The following is a 17,672-nucleotide window of genomic DNA, read 5'->3' as shown; positions in this document are numbered from 1 at the left end:
CCTAAACTGGTGTCATTCGGCTATTGCTTAATTATCACAAGAGTTACCCAGTGTCATGAGCTTTTCCATTCATTCCCAGGAGATTTTGTCATGACTCCTTGGAACAAAACATTACCATGGCCTCTTATAGGGTAACAACACCGTTATTGTGAGTGTCAGCATTGTGTGTGATAAGTATGCCACTAACAAGCTCTGATTTATAAACTGTGTCACTGCCAAGGAAAGCAGATGTTCTATGAAGTTTTGCATTGACTCAATATTTATTGCAGATTTGCACTGCTTCCTATTAATTTTCCTGACATTTAACTGTGAAGTTTTGAGGCCTATGTTTGTCCCATTTTGCTGTTGGTTTTCCACGGTAGTTAGGGCCCTACCGAATTCATGGCCATGAAAAATGCGTCACAGACCATGAAATCTGGTCTTTTGTGTACTTTTACCTGATACTGTATAGATTTCATGGGAGACCAGCATTTCTCAAATTGGGAGTCCTGATCTAAAAAGGGACTGCAAGGGAGGAGGATGTTGCAGCATTATTGTGGGGGGAAGGGGTTGTGGTATTGCCACCCTTACTTCTGCGCTGCCTTCAGAGCTGGGTGGCTGGAGAGCGGTGGCTGCTGGCCGAGGACTCAACTCTGAAGGGAGCAGTGCAGAAGTAAAGGGTGGCAATACTGCGACCCCTCTACCATAACCTTGCGACCGCCACTGCCGCCGACCCTTTTGGATCAGGACCCCTACAGTTACAACACCGTGAAATTTCAGATTTAAATATCTGAAATCGTGAAATTTACAATTTTTAAATCCTATGACCATGAAATTGACCACAATGGACCGTGAATTTGGTAGGGCCATCCATATAGTGTAAAGCCATAAGTATGGCAGAATAATAAAATCACTGCCAATGGCATGTATGTATTTACTGTGAAATGTTTCCATTTCCAAATTAAAAGGGGCCCTTTATTTAAAGAAGACCCCACACACACACACCCCCTTCAGAAATGGGCTGTTCCTCCAGGAAGAAAGCTAACCTTTCGCCCCGTCAATCAGATTTTGGAGGATTTCTCTCTCAGGAAGATAAGAATACCTCCAAATGTTAGGGGAGCCTATGTGCTGATTGGCTGGAGAGACTGGACTCTGATTGTCAGATACAAAGTGTTGGGTCTAAGGAGCAAGCAATGGGCATGCTGCATTCTCACAAACACACACACACCGATGGTGCTTCAGAACCCTGCCTCAGCATCTTAGCTGTACTCTTTGCTTGGTTTGCCTGTGCAAATGCCAGCTTGCATGCACAAATGTGAAGGTTTGCAGGATGCATACAGAAAGTCAACAACATTGGCATAACTGTATTGGGTACATTAAACTATGGTCTATAGCAACAGGAAATGCAGCCTTAGCTGTAGGATCACCTGACAGCATCTGCAGAAATCATTAGTCAGTTACCATTCTAATGGCCTCATATCGCATTAACGTTTCCCCTTTTCTGGCAATATGTGTGTACGGTGTCCTTATTTTGGAATTCTGTACATTCGGGCACTTTGAGGGCTTTGGGACTTTTGTTTTGCTTGATTTTCATCACAATATGCTTGTCATTAAGGATTTTTTCAATATCTCTCAAATTCAAGCATGACATGACTTTCCATTGACTTCAATGGGCTTTGAATCAGGCCCTGTGTGAACCAACAAACAATGACCAAAATAGCGACTGAGTGGAGAACTAGCTTACAACTGCTATTTTCTGCACTGTTTTCTGTGTGTGAATGAGAGACCGAAAGAGGTAAAAGGAGACTTGCACATAAAATGCATTGATACTTGGCCCTGAAAAAATGTAGCTGCCCTGTAGTGTGGGAGACTGCTTGCTGGGAAGGGTTGCTATCTTACCAGCTTTTTACTATCTCATCTGGTGGGGCTTACATGAAAGTCAGCTGAAGCTATGCAGTAGCCAAGCTTGCAAACGTTTTCAGTAGATGGAACTATTCTGGGAAGGTTTCAAACTATCCAGAGCACATTTAGTCCTGCTATTCCAGCCCAGTATCTTCATAGTCAGCCAATTGTAACATAGCCAAGACTTCTATGCAAAGCATCAGCAGACAGGCATTTGCATCCGTTAGCTTTGAAATAACGATATCCTCTGCTGAAAACGGCTCTCTTGTTTATATTATTTTTTGAAGATGGCCTCAAAGAGTCGATGATCTCCTAGAAAGGCACAAACACAATAAGATGCCCTGGGAGACCGGTATCATTCAGTATCGGTTCTGTATTATTTTTTTTGCCTTTCCTCTCATCTAAAATGTTGAAACACTGACTGTTATGAGCTGGGAACGAGGCACCACTCTTTATTTATAAAAAGGCACCATCCCATATACTTTAATAAAGGTGTATTTGATTCCTGTGCACCATTAGTCACTCATAGTGCAATTTCCTAAGGCATTCATGCTGTAAAATCACTCGCATTAATGTCAGTAAATACACTGTGTTATTTGAGACAGAAAATTGACATGCACTGTACAGCACTTGCAAAGAAATTGCAATGGACTCTTATAACCAAGCTGGTTTGGTGAATACAAGGTAGCAAGGAGTCTCTGCTGTGGAGCAAGAGGAATAACCAGTTGCTTTGCTGTACTGCCAGCTGTTAATACTAAGCAGATATTGGCTTCCATTAAGGTAAATATCAAGATGTCAAAGGCTAATTAAGGGGGGAAATCCTGGCCCCATTGAAGTAAATTGCAAAACTCCCATTGACATCACTGGGACCAGGATTTCAGCCAAAGGCTCTTTCATGGCTCCAAAAGCCGGAGCCACATTTGGAAGGAGTTCAGATTGGGGGGAGGGACAGTGGTGTCTGGAAGCAATGACTTGATCTTGCTCCAGTGAAGTCGATGGAAGTTTTGCCTTTGACTTCAATGGGAGCAGGATGGAGTCCATGTGGTCAATGGAGACCATGCTCTGGAGTACTGTGGGGAACATGCAGACAGGCGAATTAAGGCCAGGATTGGAATATCCCCAGACGCTGGGGAAATTTGGATCTGGAACTTTGAGGATCAGGCCCATTTCTCATTGCTGTAAGTGTTGCAGTGAGCTCCCTTGCTGTGCCAGAGATACCTGTGGTTCCCAGAGTGACCAACTTAAATAACTCTGTGCTGAGTGGCACAAAGAGCGAGGGGCATCCCGGAGGAGGCGGGATTGGAGATTCCTGGCTTAGTGCTCTGCACCAGAGGAAGAGGATGACAAGTTGCTGGCTGTGCTGTGGCTGGGATAAAGGTTCTGTGGTTGCTAAAGAAAACTGACAAGGACAGCACCAGTCTACCCTTCAGGACATCATATGAAGCTTTAAGAAATACCAGTGAAAGCAAACTGGATGAGCTAAAAAAACAAGTACTTAATTTTAACCAGCAGTACTGCAGAAACAAACACACACACACACACACACACACACACACACACAGAGCACATATCCGATAGCTAGCTAGGGTCCAATTGTGGAGGGTGTATGTACAAATATGTGTGCGGGTGCAAATGTGTGGTGCGGGTTTGTGACGTGCATAAAATTGGCAGGTGGAGTTTTTGGGGCCAATTTGAAAATTTAACCCCCTAAAGCTTCATATGATGTCCTGAAGGGTAGAACGGCGCTGCTAAGTTGCATCCTTTTTATAAGATTAAAATAAAAATTCTGAGGCAGAAGAACTTGTCCACTTTCCCTTTCCCCATATAGCTGCACCCATGCCCCTTCTTCACTGGGGACCAGTCACTGCGTTTGTTTCCCTTTCTGTGTGTCTATGTCGGCCATCTCTGTACTTTGTGTTGCATCCTTGCATTTTTCCCACCAGCCTGTGGGCTTCCGCAAGGCCGGGTGTCATCTGACAGCGTTCATTAAAGTCAGTGGAGCTATGCCGATTTCTGCCAGCTGAGGATCTGACCCTAAATGTCTTTGTGACTACAGAAAACAAAAGATCTTATGGGATGCTGATTTCCAACGCAGGCTTCTTGAAAACTTGATGTCCGTTCATAGGCTTTAATATTCAGCTTTGGAATCTTTTAACTGCTTCCTGAGTTGCGAATCAGATGTTGAGAAATTTACAAATCCCCTTTTAGGAAATTACCTGGGTCATTTCTAGCTATTTAACTCCAGCTCAGAAAAGAACTGTAAGATAAAATTTCGCATCTGTTTGAATACAGCCCTAATGAACTTATCTTTCTCTTGGTTCGTGCGCATAGCTCCTGCTAGAAGGAGGGCCGTGAGATTAAAACACAGCACGGGGAGCCAAGAGAACTAGACTATCTTCTAGCTTTGCCACAGACTTCTTGTGTGACTGTGGCAAGTCACTCATCCTCTGTACTTCAGTTTCCCCATCTGCAAAATGGGACAAGACTTACTATCTGGCCAACCTCTTCATAGCTTGAGTGAATGTCCATACATGATTTCTTCATGAATCTGACTCCTTTAGCTTCTGTAGATTTTGTTGCTGCGAGCTGTGACTGTTGATTCAGAATAAATTTGACGGTTTTTACAATGCACCATAATAGCGTATTGCAGGCCATTTTTCCTGCATAATGTTACATGTTTTGCAGCTTGTATTAGCTATTTATTTAGCAAAAAGGGCTCTTTCATACTCTGCGCTGTGTGCATCTATCTAGTCTCCTTCCCAAGGGTGAAATATTCTCTAGGGCTTTTTGTTCTGCATAGTGTAGCTTAACCTTGTGCAACTAAACTAAGAGATGCTTATGGAAATAGGACTGACTATCCAGTTTAAAAAAAAAAAAAAAGTGAGTGAGTGAAGCACTCTCTGCAGTCAGAATCAAATCCTGCAGGCTTTACTCTGGCCTTCTCCAGGCAAAACTCCAATGAGAATTGTGCCTCACTGCAGGATTTGCCCTTAGAGAGGGGAGGGAAAAAGAGAGATGCAAACTGAGGAATCTTGTCTTGAGTATCAAACTTGTGCCCCGACCCACAAACATTTTACCTAGGTGAGTAACTTGAGTAGCCCCACTGACATCAGCCACTTGAGCTGGAAAGGACCCCAGAGAGGAGTTCTTACAGATAGCTGTAAAGGGACTGTTCACCTGAGTAAAATCACTCCCATGTGTAAGTGCCAGTGGCTTCTGGCTCAAATTGCAGGTTATTATTTTGGAATATTAAGGCGTTTGTGTCGGGCCTCGTCTGCACTGTTTTGGGTTTGTATTATTTTGCTAACACTGGTATAGCCATGTGTGCAATAGCTTCATGTAGACATGCTGCACCAGTATAAATCAGTTATTCATGAGAGCAACACATCTATGCTAGGAATTGACACTAGGAATCTCCATCAATGGAGCTTTACTGGCAGCTAAGACCCCAGAGTAGCAGAGTCCCAAGAGAAAGCAGCTATGATGTGTATGAGTATTTTGATAAACCGTTCCAAATTTTGTCTCAAAATTATACACAGCTTCTTTTAAATCTTTTCCTCGTTGCTATTTTTTTAGTGTCTTTACGCACTTATAATTGTAAAAATCAAAGGTGGCTTCATAGTATTTTAAAACACACACACACACACACACACACACACACACACACACACACACACACACACACACACACACACACACACACACACACACACACACACACAGAGCTTCAAAAATATGACTATGATAGATCTGCCTGGCTAAACCACACCGTGGCTGTCTGTAATTTGTTGCTGGAGATGAAATCTCAGTTTTGTACAGGGAGTGTAATGAGTTTTTGTTTTATTTTTGACTCAAACCCTCCTAGAACTCTCACTCTTGAGCCACCGTTCCATGAGCCATGTTATTTTGTCAGCTTTTTTCATTTCAGTTTTTGTGAGGCTTCCTGTTTACACAGAGTCTAAATATGGTGGTTGGGTTTTTTTAGCGTGATGACACAACAATGTCTAAATATATTGTGTGTAAACTACTGGCTGCAAATAGGGAGGATGTTACTGCCGGGGGGCATAGCATAAATATCCTGCAGGTTCTACTTTGCCCAAATATTAAGGAGCAGGATATCATGGGGAATTGGTCCACATGGCTAAGAAATGGGTTGTTTGCCTTTTAGACTGTATTTTTAAAAACTCATTAAGTTGTGCACAATATGCCTCAATAACTTGACATTGAGAATTCACCGACATATATTTTGCCTGCAAGTGATGTTTCATGAGTGGAAATCAAAGATTATTAGTGTTTCCTCAATTTCCTGTTTGTCTCCGTGTAAAAGCTAGCCTAATGTTAAATGAGTGTAAATCCAAAGTGACTTGCCGGAAGCTACTCGTGATTTACTCTGGCATAACCGAGAGAAGAATTTACCAATAGACCTTTAATTTTGTATGTACAGTTCTGCCCCTTTACCCGTACACTGCACAAGGCTATAGCATGAGTATGTCTCAGTTCTACTAAATGATGATCCAGTTTGCACTGACAAAATTAAATGCTGTGTTGCACCTGCGCTGATCATTAATCCCAGTCTTCCCCTTTGCTTTACCTTGAAAGGGATACCTATTATTATCAGAAAGGGATACCTATGTTCTTTTAGTACACTTCTTTTTCATTAAGCATCTGAGTAAATCATCTGCTTGCATAAAACCTGTGGGAATTGCTTGTCTGTGAGCTACAACCGCTGCAGAGATGCAGTAATGTGTAAACATCCTGGACAATCGTTCTCCATTCCTTCCCCTCCCTCTGCTTTTGAGTTGCATAAACCTGCATTAGGTAAGAGCTGACCACTTGTGCAGAGAGAAAAAAGGTTTGCTGGTTTCTTTGGAAAACATGAGAATCCAATACCTCTGCAGTTTTCTGTTTGGTTTTGTTGTGAGCTGGGTTCGATGCCGCGCTTTGTTCCATTTGTTTCTTGATTTTATGCAGGAGGTAGGACTAGAAACAAGGGCTTGAGTCTATTTAAGTTTTTCCTTATTTAACCGTTTTCCTATCAATAAATAAACAACACCCCTATCATTAATATCAATGATTGGGTATATATAGTGACATGCGCTTTTGCAAAATATAACCGATATAAATGTGCATTGGCAAAAAAAGCATTTTGATTAAGCTGAAACTCGTACAAATTCATATCTATCTCTGAACTGCTTGTAATATCGGTGTCTTGTCTTTGCCAGGGTTCATCTTGCAGTAGATCCTTTAATAAGAACTGCCAGTCATGCTGTTCATATTAGCAAGGCACAGTGGATAGAAGATGAAAATATAACTGCAGGAGATGGGACCTGGCAGCTATTAGAGCTGTTGGGTCAAATCCTGATTCCTGCACAGATCTTGAGTATACCAGTTTAAATAACTGAGGAGCTACCGGTAAATAAATTGCATGTATGTACCTGGGAAGCCAGGACTAGCTCCTTGTTCTTCAGTTCCAAAACCCCTGGCCTTTACCTCTTGAGCTAAAGATGATCTCCTTTAGTAATGCCCCTTTTTATTTCCTATGACACTAGAGGGTGACATTTGTAAGCTCTAGGGCAGCAGTTCTCAACCATCGGTCCAAGGGGACCGCGAACAGATTTCAGGGGGTCCGCCAAGCAGGACCAGCATTAGACTCGCTGGGGCACAGGGCAGAAAACTGAAGCCCTGCCGCCCAAATCTGTGCCATTTGGGACTGAAAATGAAGCCTGAGCAACTTAGCTTCACTGGGCCCTATGTGGAGTGGGTCCACAGTCAATTGCCCTGCTTGCTACCCCCCTAGTGCTAGCCCTGGCTTTTATATGCAGAAAAACAGTTGTTATAGCACAGGTGGGCCGTGGAGTTTTTATAGCATGTTGGCGGTGGGCTTAGAAAGAAAAAGGTTGAGAACCCCTGCTTTAGGGGACAAGGCCAGTCTTTTTGTTATCTGTAAAAACAACAAGGAGTACTTGTGGCACCTTATAGACGAACAAATTTATTTGGGCATAAGCTTTCGTGGGCTAAAACCCACTTAATCAGATGCATGGAGTGGAAAATACAATAGGAAGATGTATATAGCAGTACACAAAAAGATGGGAGTTGCCTTACCCGGTGGGGGGGTCGAGACAAATCAATTAAAGCTATTATCAACAGCTTGGAAAGGGCTTTGGGATCCTTCTGGAAGAAGGGTGCTATATAATCATAAATTAGTTGTTCTCTCTGGCCTTCTGGGCTTTGCAAGCTGCGGTGTAGAGCCCCCCCATGGAAACCATGAGGCTCACTGTGAATGCAAAGTCTCCCTGTACAGAACAACCTGTATGATTGAGGATGTGATAGAGATGCCACAACAATCGCAAGTCAATACACCCTATCACTGAATGTTCTTGTTCTGTGCTAAATAGTCCAGATTTAACTTTCTAAAATTCTGCAAATTCACCATTGCATTTTTGAGATAATATAAAATGCTTGAAGTTCAGGGAATCTTAACAACCACAAGATGCCTGATTCAAAGGTTAATTATATCAGTAGTTTAATTTTAATGAATTGGAAGAAGATTCAAGGATGGATTTATACCTCTAACTATTTAATGATTTATGAAAAATCTCTGTGGGTAAAAGAGAGGCCTGTCTTGTTGTTAGAGCAGGAATCTTGAGATTTGGGTCCTGTTTCTCCTATGTGGTCCCGAGTATATCATTTATGGCTTCTTTTTTCTAAGATGCTAAGCACCGACAGATTTTATTGACTTGAAATAGAGTTGTGAGCACTTCTCCAAATTAGTCACTTAAGCTCTGCGTCTACATGTCTCCATCTATAAAATGGGGGATCTCACTTACTTACCTAACTCAGAGGCATGTCATGAGAGTTAATTGCTTAATATTTTTAAAGTGCTTTGAGATTCGCTGTTGGATGGTGCAGTAGGAGTGCAAATGATTGTGATAGCTTTTACACTTGAATCTTTGAGGCAGCTTTCCATGGCACAATGTTTTTATATTAGAGAGAGAGAGAGAGAGAGAGAGGAAGGAAATGTTTTTAGTTACCAATAGATAAATGCGGCAATTATAGCAGTCAGAAATGATTAACATGATTTCATTGGGTAAAAACGAGCAATTAGGCGTTGCCATTATTTATGCTATCTCAGTGCAACAGATGGAGCTGTGACTTAAAAACACTAATGGATCAGACACTTCACAACGGGAGCAATTGGCAGCAGTATGTCAGAGGCAGAAAAAGTGCAAGTTGATGAAATGACTAATCTATGGTAGCATGTGTGTTCATAAATAAATCACAATGGCTTAGTGACAAATGAAGCTGTGAACAGATTGTAATGGATTTAAGGGCTCCTGACAATGCAGATAAATCACATACAGAGCTCCTTAGGAGCAAGGACTAGAACCCTGGATTTTTATCTCCTAAACTGAAGGTCTATAGCAATTGAGCTAAAGGAGATCCACCACGGCCAGCAGTAGCTGTAAGCCACACATCCTCTTTGTGGGCCTCTCAGTAATGGATCTCTCTCTCTCTCTCTCTCTCTCAACAGTTATTTCTTTAATTTAGGTCTGATCTAAACCCAGTTTTGGTACTGTATGTTGTCTTATACCAGCATCGTGTATTCCCCGTCCTGTATGTCAATGAGCTGTAGTGATATAAGCGCATTTATACTGGTATTTGTATGTCAATAAGGCCTTATATTTTTAAAAACTCTTTACATGTTCCACCGTCTCCCACATCCAGGGTTTCTCAGGCTTTGTCTTTGGAGGGACTTGTCATGTCACCGTTTTCGGGTAGAATCCCAGCCCCATCTCAGAGTGTAACGTATGGGCTGGATCCTCGGTTGGTGTAAATTGATAGCCCCACTGATATCAACAGATCAATACCGATTTCCACCAGCTGAGACTCGGGCCCTAACTCTGTTACTGTCCACAGAGAGATCAGTCATGTGTAGGGAAAGAACCGTTGTGTTCACAACGTTTAATTCATTAGGAAATCCCTATCTTAGAAAGCCACCCTCTGTCTATGTTTAGAGCTGCAGATTTATTGCCTGTGAGAAGCTCTGTGCCTTCAGGAGAATGAGTTATTCTGAGGGCATGATTAAAAAAAAATAAAAGCCAGGTTCCCTTTACCAGCTGTAATCTTCAGAGTACTTGAAAGCCAGGCTTTGCCCAGACTGTGAGGGACCCAGAATAGAACAGTTCTTAAATAATGTAAAAGCTTTCATGGAAATGTAATAGATTTTAAAGGATAGGTGTTAAAGGAGCATAATGTCCGTTTATTTTTTTAACTGTTCCAAGAGAGACATGAGAATAGTTTTTGATGGATAAACATGACATAAACGTGAAACTAAGGTGACAAAAACAGTCTAGATCTAATAGCTGTGGAGTGAGCCAGGTCTCATTGCCTATCCCTGGATAAACCTCATGGTCCAAGCAGCTGTGCTGGTCTTGAAACTCCAATAAGACCATGCCATCGTGAACCACCCATTCAGGGAGGCTAGCCCTCAGCCCCGCCCCTTCTGCCCGAGGCCCTTCGCCACCAGAGCCCTGAACCCCCACTGCGGCCACTGGCCGCCCCCTACCCCAGCCCTGGAGCACCGGGTGGGCAGTCCCAGCACGCCAGGCAGCCTGAGGCCCAGAGCACTGGGCGGCTTGAGCGCTGGGCAGCCCAAGGCCCGGATCACTGCAGAGCACTGGCCACAGGGGAAGAGCGGGAAGCAGAAGGGGGCTTGGGGCGGGGTGTGGGCAGGACTATGCCTGGCTCTTTGGGGAGGCTCAGCCTCCCCTGGCCTGAAATACCCGCCGCCCATGTTTGAATGTATGACTAATTCATTCCCTCTCCCAGGGGCTAGGATTGAGGATAACTTCCTTGTGACAAGGAACAGAACTCAGGCCAGCTGGGGATTTACTAATTTAGTTCCTAAACTTCCTAAATATGAACTAAATGAGCTGTGAGAAATTTTTTAATCAGAAAAATGTGAATGACAGTTAGGTGTCATTTAAGAACATCTTGCTAGATGCCTGAAAAGCCACAGTCCCATAGTTGAGGAAGAAGATCGTGCTGATTAAAAAATTGACCTAGTTTAGAGGGGAAGTGAAGACATCTTTAAAAAATTAATATATATAACAAACAGAAGAAAGGGGAAGTTGATATTAATGAATATAAATCATAAGTTAGGAATTGTAGAAAATTGGTAAGGGAAGCCAAGGGACACTAGGATAAATCTATGGCTAGCAGAATTAAGGACAATAAGGGGTTTTATAAATATATTAGGAATAAAAGGAATCCTGACAATGGTATTGGTCCATTACTAGATGGAAAGGGAAAAATTATCAATAATGATGCAGAAAATGTGGAAGTATTCAATAAATATTTCTGTTCCATATTTGGGGAAAAAATAGATGCTAGTTTCATCATATGGTGCTGATAATGTTCCACTGATATCTCCGGAGGATGTTAAATGGAAGTTATTAACCTTAGCCATTTTAAATTAGCAGATCCATATAACTTGCATTGAACAGTTTAAAAAGAGCTGGCTGAGGAACTCACTCGACTCTTAATGTTTATTTCAATAAGTCTTGGAGCACTGGGGAATTTCCAGAAGACTGGAAGAAAGCTAATGTGCCAATTTTTAAAGAGGGTAAACGGGATGACCCAGGTAATTATAGGCCTGTCAGCCTGACACTGATCCCAGAAAAGATAATGTCAAACTAAACTTGATATATATTTCTGATGAGATAAGCTTAGGTGATAAAGGTAATAGTGTTGATGTAATATACTTAAACTTTTGTAAGGTGTTTGACTTGGTACAGCATGATATTTTGATTAAAAAATTAGAACAATATAAAATATGGCACACATTAAATGGATTAAAAATTGGTGAACTGATAGGTCTCAAAATGTAATTACAAATAGGGAATCATCATCAAGTGGGTATGTTTCCAGTGGGGTCCCACAGGCATCAGTTCTTGGCCCTACGCTATTTAACATTTATATCAATGACCTGAAAGAAACTAAAATGATCAATGATAAGGTTTGCAGATGACACAAAAATTGGGGGAATGCTAAATCAGGAAGAGGAGAGGTCAGATGCAGAGCGATGTGGATTGCTTGGTACATTGTACGCAAGCAAACAACATTCATTTTAATATGCCTACATGTAAATTCAGTAGAACCCCGTTTATCTGATCCTTCATTAACTGGCTCTCCATGTCAACCAGACAACCAATGCACACAGGTCCAGAAGGGGGTGATCTCTGCAGTGACCACTAGATGGCGCTGCAGCATTGCACTTTCCCATTCTCTGCTTTATCAGGATTATTGATTATCTGCTCTGGCCCCTATACCAGTTAGATTGAATAAACGGGGTTCTGCTTTATATGCATCTAGGAACAAAGAATGTTGACTGTACTTACAGAGTGGGGGACTCTATCCAGGGAAGCAGTGACTTCTGAAAAAGTTTGGGGGGGTAATCAGCTGAACATGAGCTCCCAGTGGGACACTGTGACCGAAAGAGCTAATGCAATCCTGGGATGCGTAAACAGGGGAATTTCGAGTAGGAGTTAAGAGGTGATTTTACCTCTGTATTTAGCACTAGTGCGACCTCTGTTGGAATACTGTGTCCAGTTCTGGTGCCCACAAGTCGAGAAAGATGTAGATAAATTGGAGAGGGTTCAAAGAAGAGCCATGAGAATGATTAAAGGATTAAAAACATGCCTTACAGTGATAGACTCAAAGAGACTCAATCTTTTTATCTTAAAAAAAGAAGATTAAGAGTGACTTGATTACAGTTCATAAATATCTACATGGGGAATAAATACTTAATAATGGGCTCTTCAATCTAGCAGAGAAAAGTATAACACAATCTAAGAGCTGGAAGTTAAAGCTAGACACTTTAGAAATAAAGCATACATTTTTGACAGTGGGAGTAATTAACCAATGGAACAGTTTACCAAGGGTGAGAGTGGATTCTCCATCACTATTTTTAAGTCAAGTTTGGATTTTTTTTTGTAAATGATCTGCTCTAGGAATTATTTTGGGGGCAGTTCTCTGGCCTGTGTTATACAGGAGGTCAGACTAGATGATCACAATGGTCCTTTGTCACCTTGGAATCTCTGAATAAATGTCTTGTTTATACCCAGGGCTGGTTGCTCTGCCAGAGCATTAGAGCGTAAGAACATTTGCTAGCTCTGTGTTTAATGGTATTAATAAGTCTGGATTATTTTCACTACACAGGGCAAGTGCAATGAAATTACAACGGAACTGCAGCTCGGCTACAGCTTTTGGGTAATTTTAATCTGATCCTGAGAGGTGTTAAATGCCCTAAACTACTGTTTTGAAGTCCATGGGACTTGAGAGTGCTCAACAGCTGAGAGAAAGAACTTTAGCCTTCCTATAGGGAGTAGATTCAGTTACCAAGACATCTTCCAATGTGGCTCAGTAGCAAGGACATAAAAACCTACTGTTATAAGTACTGTAATTGCCTTCTGCAGCTTTTAAATGGAGTTTCCTCCATTCCCTCACCACTAACATGTTCCTTTCTTTCTAGATGACAGAAGGCAGGCACTGCCAGGTGCAGCTCCTTGATGACAGGAAGTTGGAACTGCTGGTTCAGGTAAACACCCTGTATGGGGCATCAAAAGCATCACTTTTCCCAGCACAGCCTGGTTTTATAGTGGCATTTATGCTTTTTAATGCAATCCACTTAATTGTATTTTACCAGCTTAAATGGACAGAGTCAAACTTTTCTTAAATGTCCATAAGTAAAGTTTTCAAAATCGCCCAAGTTCTGTTTTCAGAAGCAATGGAGGACTTATGCTCCTAAATCTCATTGGCTTCTGAGTGCCTGCATCACTTTTGAAATGGGACTTAGACCCCAAGGTCAAAGAGGCGCATCTAAAAAATTTTAGCCCTCGTCTGAGTGCTAAAACAACCCCTCAGGTTAGTAACATGGAATGAATTTTAAAAATCTAAATCAAACTTCATCTTTTTGTTGTTTGCTTGGACGATGACAAACAGACCCTTTTGTTCACTAGATTCATGTTCTAGCTCTTGGTGCTGTTATATTTGGACATTTTTCAATAAATAGCTTTTTAAAAAAAATCTGTTCTCACTATAATTTATAACACATTAAGTTCTTCTGAGTTTCAATTTTAAAATCTATTTGAAAATGGTCTGTGTTTTGGGTTATGTTTTGGGGTGGATGGTACCTTGTCATAAGGGGGGGAAAAGCTCTAGTTTTTCTGAGGGTATAACAGATTCTCTATTGAAAAGTCCCTCCTGCAATAAAGTCCACGAAAAGCCTGAATTCAGTCCAGTCTTTCCCCTAGAATAGCCACTGCTTTCCTCTACCTCTTTTTATACATTTCAACTGGTTTGGGGAGGCTAACAAACTTAGTTGCGTCTGTTCCCCAACCACTTAGTCATTTATGTCTGGTTCTAAATTTCTGCAGTTCTGACAGGTAAACCGGGGTTTGGAGTCTTGACTGTACTTGGGAAGTCAACACCCAAGGGCACGAGGCTTCATGGCACCTAGCTGGGTAGTAGACTGGTTCTTTAAACTATGTGGCAATGTCCCTTTAAGGTAACATACCCAGAGAAGACTAGTTTAAAAATAAAATGGCTGAGCTGAATGTAATGATGTGCTGATGATTCTCTCAATAGCCCAAACTTTTGTCTCGGGAGTTACTGGATCTGGTGGCATCACATTTCAACCTCAAAGAAAAGGAGTATTTTGGAATAACATTTATAGATGATACGTAAGTATCTGTATTTCTTTTTTTAAACAATTGGTGAAATGATTGTTGCAAACCAACGTCTCAGTCCATCCCACAAAGCACAGAAATTGGACTCCAGGCCAAGCCACAATGATCTAAAGATGACTCCTGTTTTCAAAGATGTTTTCCTCCCCCTTAGAATGGTCCTCAGCTGAGTCAGGATGACACACCATGACAAAACAGAAGGGCAGTTCTATAAAATCCTACTTGGGTTTATTTTGCCCTTTCTTATTTGTCTTACAAGTGAAAGGTGGAAAAGTTGATTCAGTGTTCTCTCCTTCACATGCTCATGCATGCCTTCTCTGTACAATTAAAAAAAAAAGTGGGGGAATATGCAAGCATTTTTAGTATTTTCTGGCCTCAAACCCAGTTTAAACAAATCTTTAATCCCGAACTGGCATAACAGCAGAGAAATCTGAAGTCAGATAACATAGTAATAAAGTCTCCCTATTTCTGTGCCTTTTGCTTATTTTTGCAGAAGTCTAAAACCACTTTGCAGTCTTCTAAAAACAGCTGCAAACATAGCATGCATTTTAACTCCTTAAATTCCTCTCTCATCCAGTTGTTAGTGAAAACTTCAACCTGACTGACATTGGTGGGCATGTTGCCTAGCCTCAGTGTGCATTTTACTGCATGACATTGCACGAGTCACTCTATACTCCCTCATAATGAGCATTTCCAGTGCAACCACATCCCAGCTTCCAGAAATGGCGGAAGATCCGTGCCAAAAACAAGCCCAGCTCGGAAGGGGTGGAGGTTTGCAACAATAGCCAGTGGAACTGGATCTTGGCCCTAGTTACATCTTTATTACAGGGCTGGTGTTAATCCCTGCCCTACCTAGGACATTTCTCGCCCTTTTCAGCACATCCCTTATCTCTGTAGGTCACATAGGAAGTCTGTGACAGTAAAGACACCCTTAATCACAAGACCAACTTCTTCCCATTGTACAAAGGTGTGCGTCAACCCACAGCTGTAGAGGCAGTGCCCTCCCCAGGGGTTTTGGGGGTGGGGGAGGAGAGGAATAGTGGGGGATGCTCTTTAGGATGTCATCGTAGTTGGGTATCACCCCGTGTGAGGAGGTGTCTGCTTCTGAAGCCCTTGGCACTATCATGGGTGTATTTGTTGAAGAGCTGCTTTCTTTCCGGGGACTCTTTTTGGAATGTTTTTGCAATGTCCTTGCCCTTTCCACTGTCGGAAAATGTTTTCTTTCAGCATTTCTTCTATAAATACCTCTGGGATGTTGGGAGGAGTATAAACATCATCCCAGGAGAGTTTCCATGAGACTTTTTTCCCCTCGTTAATTGCTTAGTGGCAGTTCTACCTGCTGAGCTTTTCCAAAGCACTCCCTGGGTATTTCATAAGGGCTGCTAGGATCCCAAAAAAGCAAGCAGAAATTTTGACAAATGCCAGAGAATGTATAGGCATCTGCTAAAGACGCCACGTGCCTGTCAGTATTTGGAGTGTGAGCCTGTCACCTCTGGAGGGCAGTCATGCTGTTCCAGCTTGGGGCCTGTCCCCGTGCCAGAACCTCTCAGATGGCAGCACTAGGCATCACTGAGTGCCTGTCTCTCCGAGCTAATCCATGGGGCAAAACAAGGAGCAAACCACGTCCCCTACTCTGTTCCCACTTGTTATTAAAAATGGTGCTTGTGGAGGCATGTATTCTCTTCTCAGTCACTCCCTGTGGACACTGCCCTAAACTGATTCAGCCACTGCAGTGTTCAATAACTGAGTCTGTACAGGCACCTGCCTGACTGGATGATAGTGCCTACACTGACAAGCCGTGCTCTGAAATGTGGGCACCTCACCCTTCTCTTTCGTTGGACTTGGCGATTATCAAAAGCAGGCTCTTCATCTTGGGGGTCTGCATCAATAGATGCTGGGAAATGACGGCACAACGCGCTGCAACTCACCGCAGACACAGTGATTATGGAACCAGCATCTTTCTGCTCTAAAGGGCACCCACCCTTGGACTACTTGCCAGATTCTCAGCTGGTGTAAATTGGAATGGCTACTTTGAAATCAGTGGAACTGCTCCAATTTACAACAGCAGGGCAAGATCTTCCCTTAATGTGGAGGGGAGACATATTAGTTCTTCTAATATGCAAAGTATATCAACGTCTGAAAGTGCTAGTAAGTAAACAGACATTTGGCCAAATCCTGCCTCGATTGAAGAGTTGAAAGTTTTGTCCCAGACTTCAGTGTGAACAGGATTTCTCAGTCCTGCTCTTTTAAAATACTGGTTTGAGCAAATGCGAGTGCTGAAGGGAATCTGTTTCAGTATTATTAATGAAATCTATTCCTCTCCCTCCACTCCCCATTTGTTCCTACAGAGGCCAGAATATATGGCTGCAGTTAGATCATAGAGTTCTGGATCATGACTTGCCCAAGAAACCAGGTCCAGCAACTTTGTACTTTGCAGTTAGGTAAGTAATTGTTTTCTATATGTTTCTATATATACCAAACATTACAGGTTTGGTGTATTTATTATTTGGTGTATTTATAGCTTTTTGTTTCAAAGGATTAATAATTAATTTGATAGAGGATAATTCATTGATAATTAATTTGCCAGAGGAAATAAAAGTAAAAGCCATATGTGTTATTTTTAGAAAGCAATTAACTCCTGGATAAATGCTGGTTAGCTATGAGATACTTTGGAAATGTGGTTGTTCCCTTTTTAAATCAAAACAATGTTTTATTAAATTAAACAGACATTATAGGATTCTTAAAAAAAAAAAAAAAAAAAAACTACACTTAAAGAGCTTCCTTACCTGAATTGCTACTAACAACTTTGATTAGTTAAACTATACTAATTCTTAACAATTAAATTTACTTTTCCCCAGTTATGCTGGCTGCTACTATTTTCCTTTTCAGTCAGTCTGAAAAAGAAATTCGGCTGATCTTTTCAACTCTCCAGTACTAATATGACACAACTTCTTGCTAGATTTTTGCTGAGTTTGTTAAAATTTTTTGTAAGGCACTCTGAGAGAACAGTGATTTGTGTAGCATCAGTAAGTAGGTACCACAAGA

General features: G+C 41.8%; 1 protein-coding gene across 7 annotated transcripts in view; it reads left to right on the top strand.

Annotated features, from left to right (window-relative positions):
- The window catches only part of FRMD4B (FERM domain containing 4B), a 191,073-nt gene that overhangs the window by 90,801 nt on the left and 82,600 nt on the right, over positions 1 to 17,672 (top strand). For 6 of the 7 annotated variants that reach the window (XM_038410319.1, XM_038410318.2, XM_038410320.2 and 3 more), the window contains 3 exons: positions 13,415 to 13,480; positions 14,530 to 14,624; positions 16,976 to 17,068. In XM_038410319.1, coding sequence (XP_038266247.1) covers positions 13,415 to 13,480; positions 14,530 to 14,624; positions 16,976 to 17,068 — 254 coding nt within the window. Of the gene's footprint in view, positions 1 to 13,414; positions 13,481 to 14,529; positions 14,625 to 16,975; positions 17,069 to 17,672 lie in introns of those variants that run through there. The other variant, XM_043518624.1, reaches the window with a different exon arrangement.

This window comes from Dermochelys coriacea, chromosome 7 (assembly GCF_009764565.3).
Source record: "Dermochelys coriacea isolate rDerCor1 chromosome 7, rDerCor1.pri.v4, whole genome shotgun sequence".
Classification (NCBI taxonomy): Eukaryota; Metazoa; Chordata; order Testudines; family Dermochelyidae; genus Dermochelys; species Dermochelys coriacea.
This window is presented reverse-complemented; position numbering and strand designations above follow the sequence as displayed.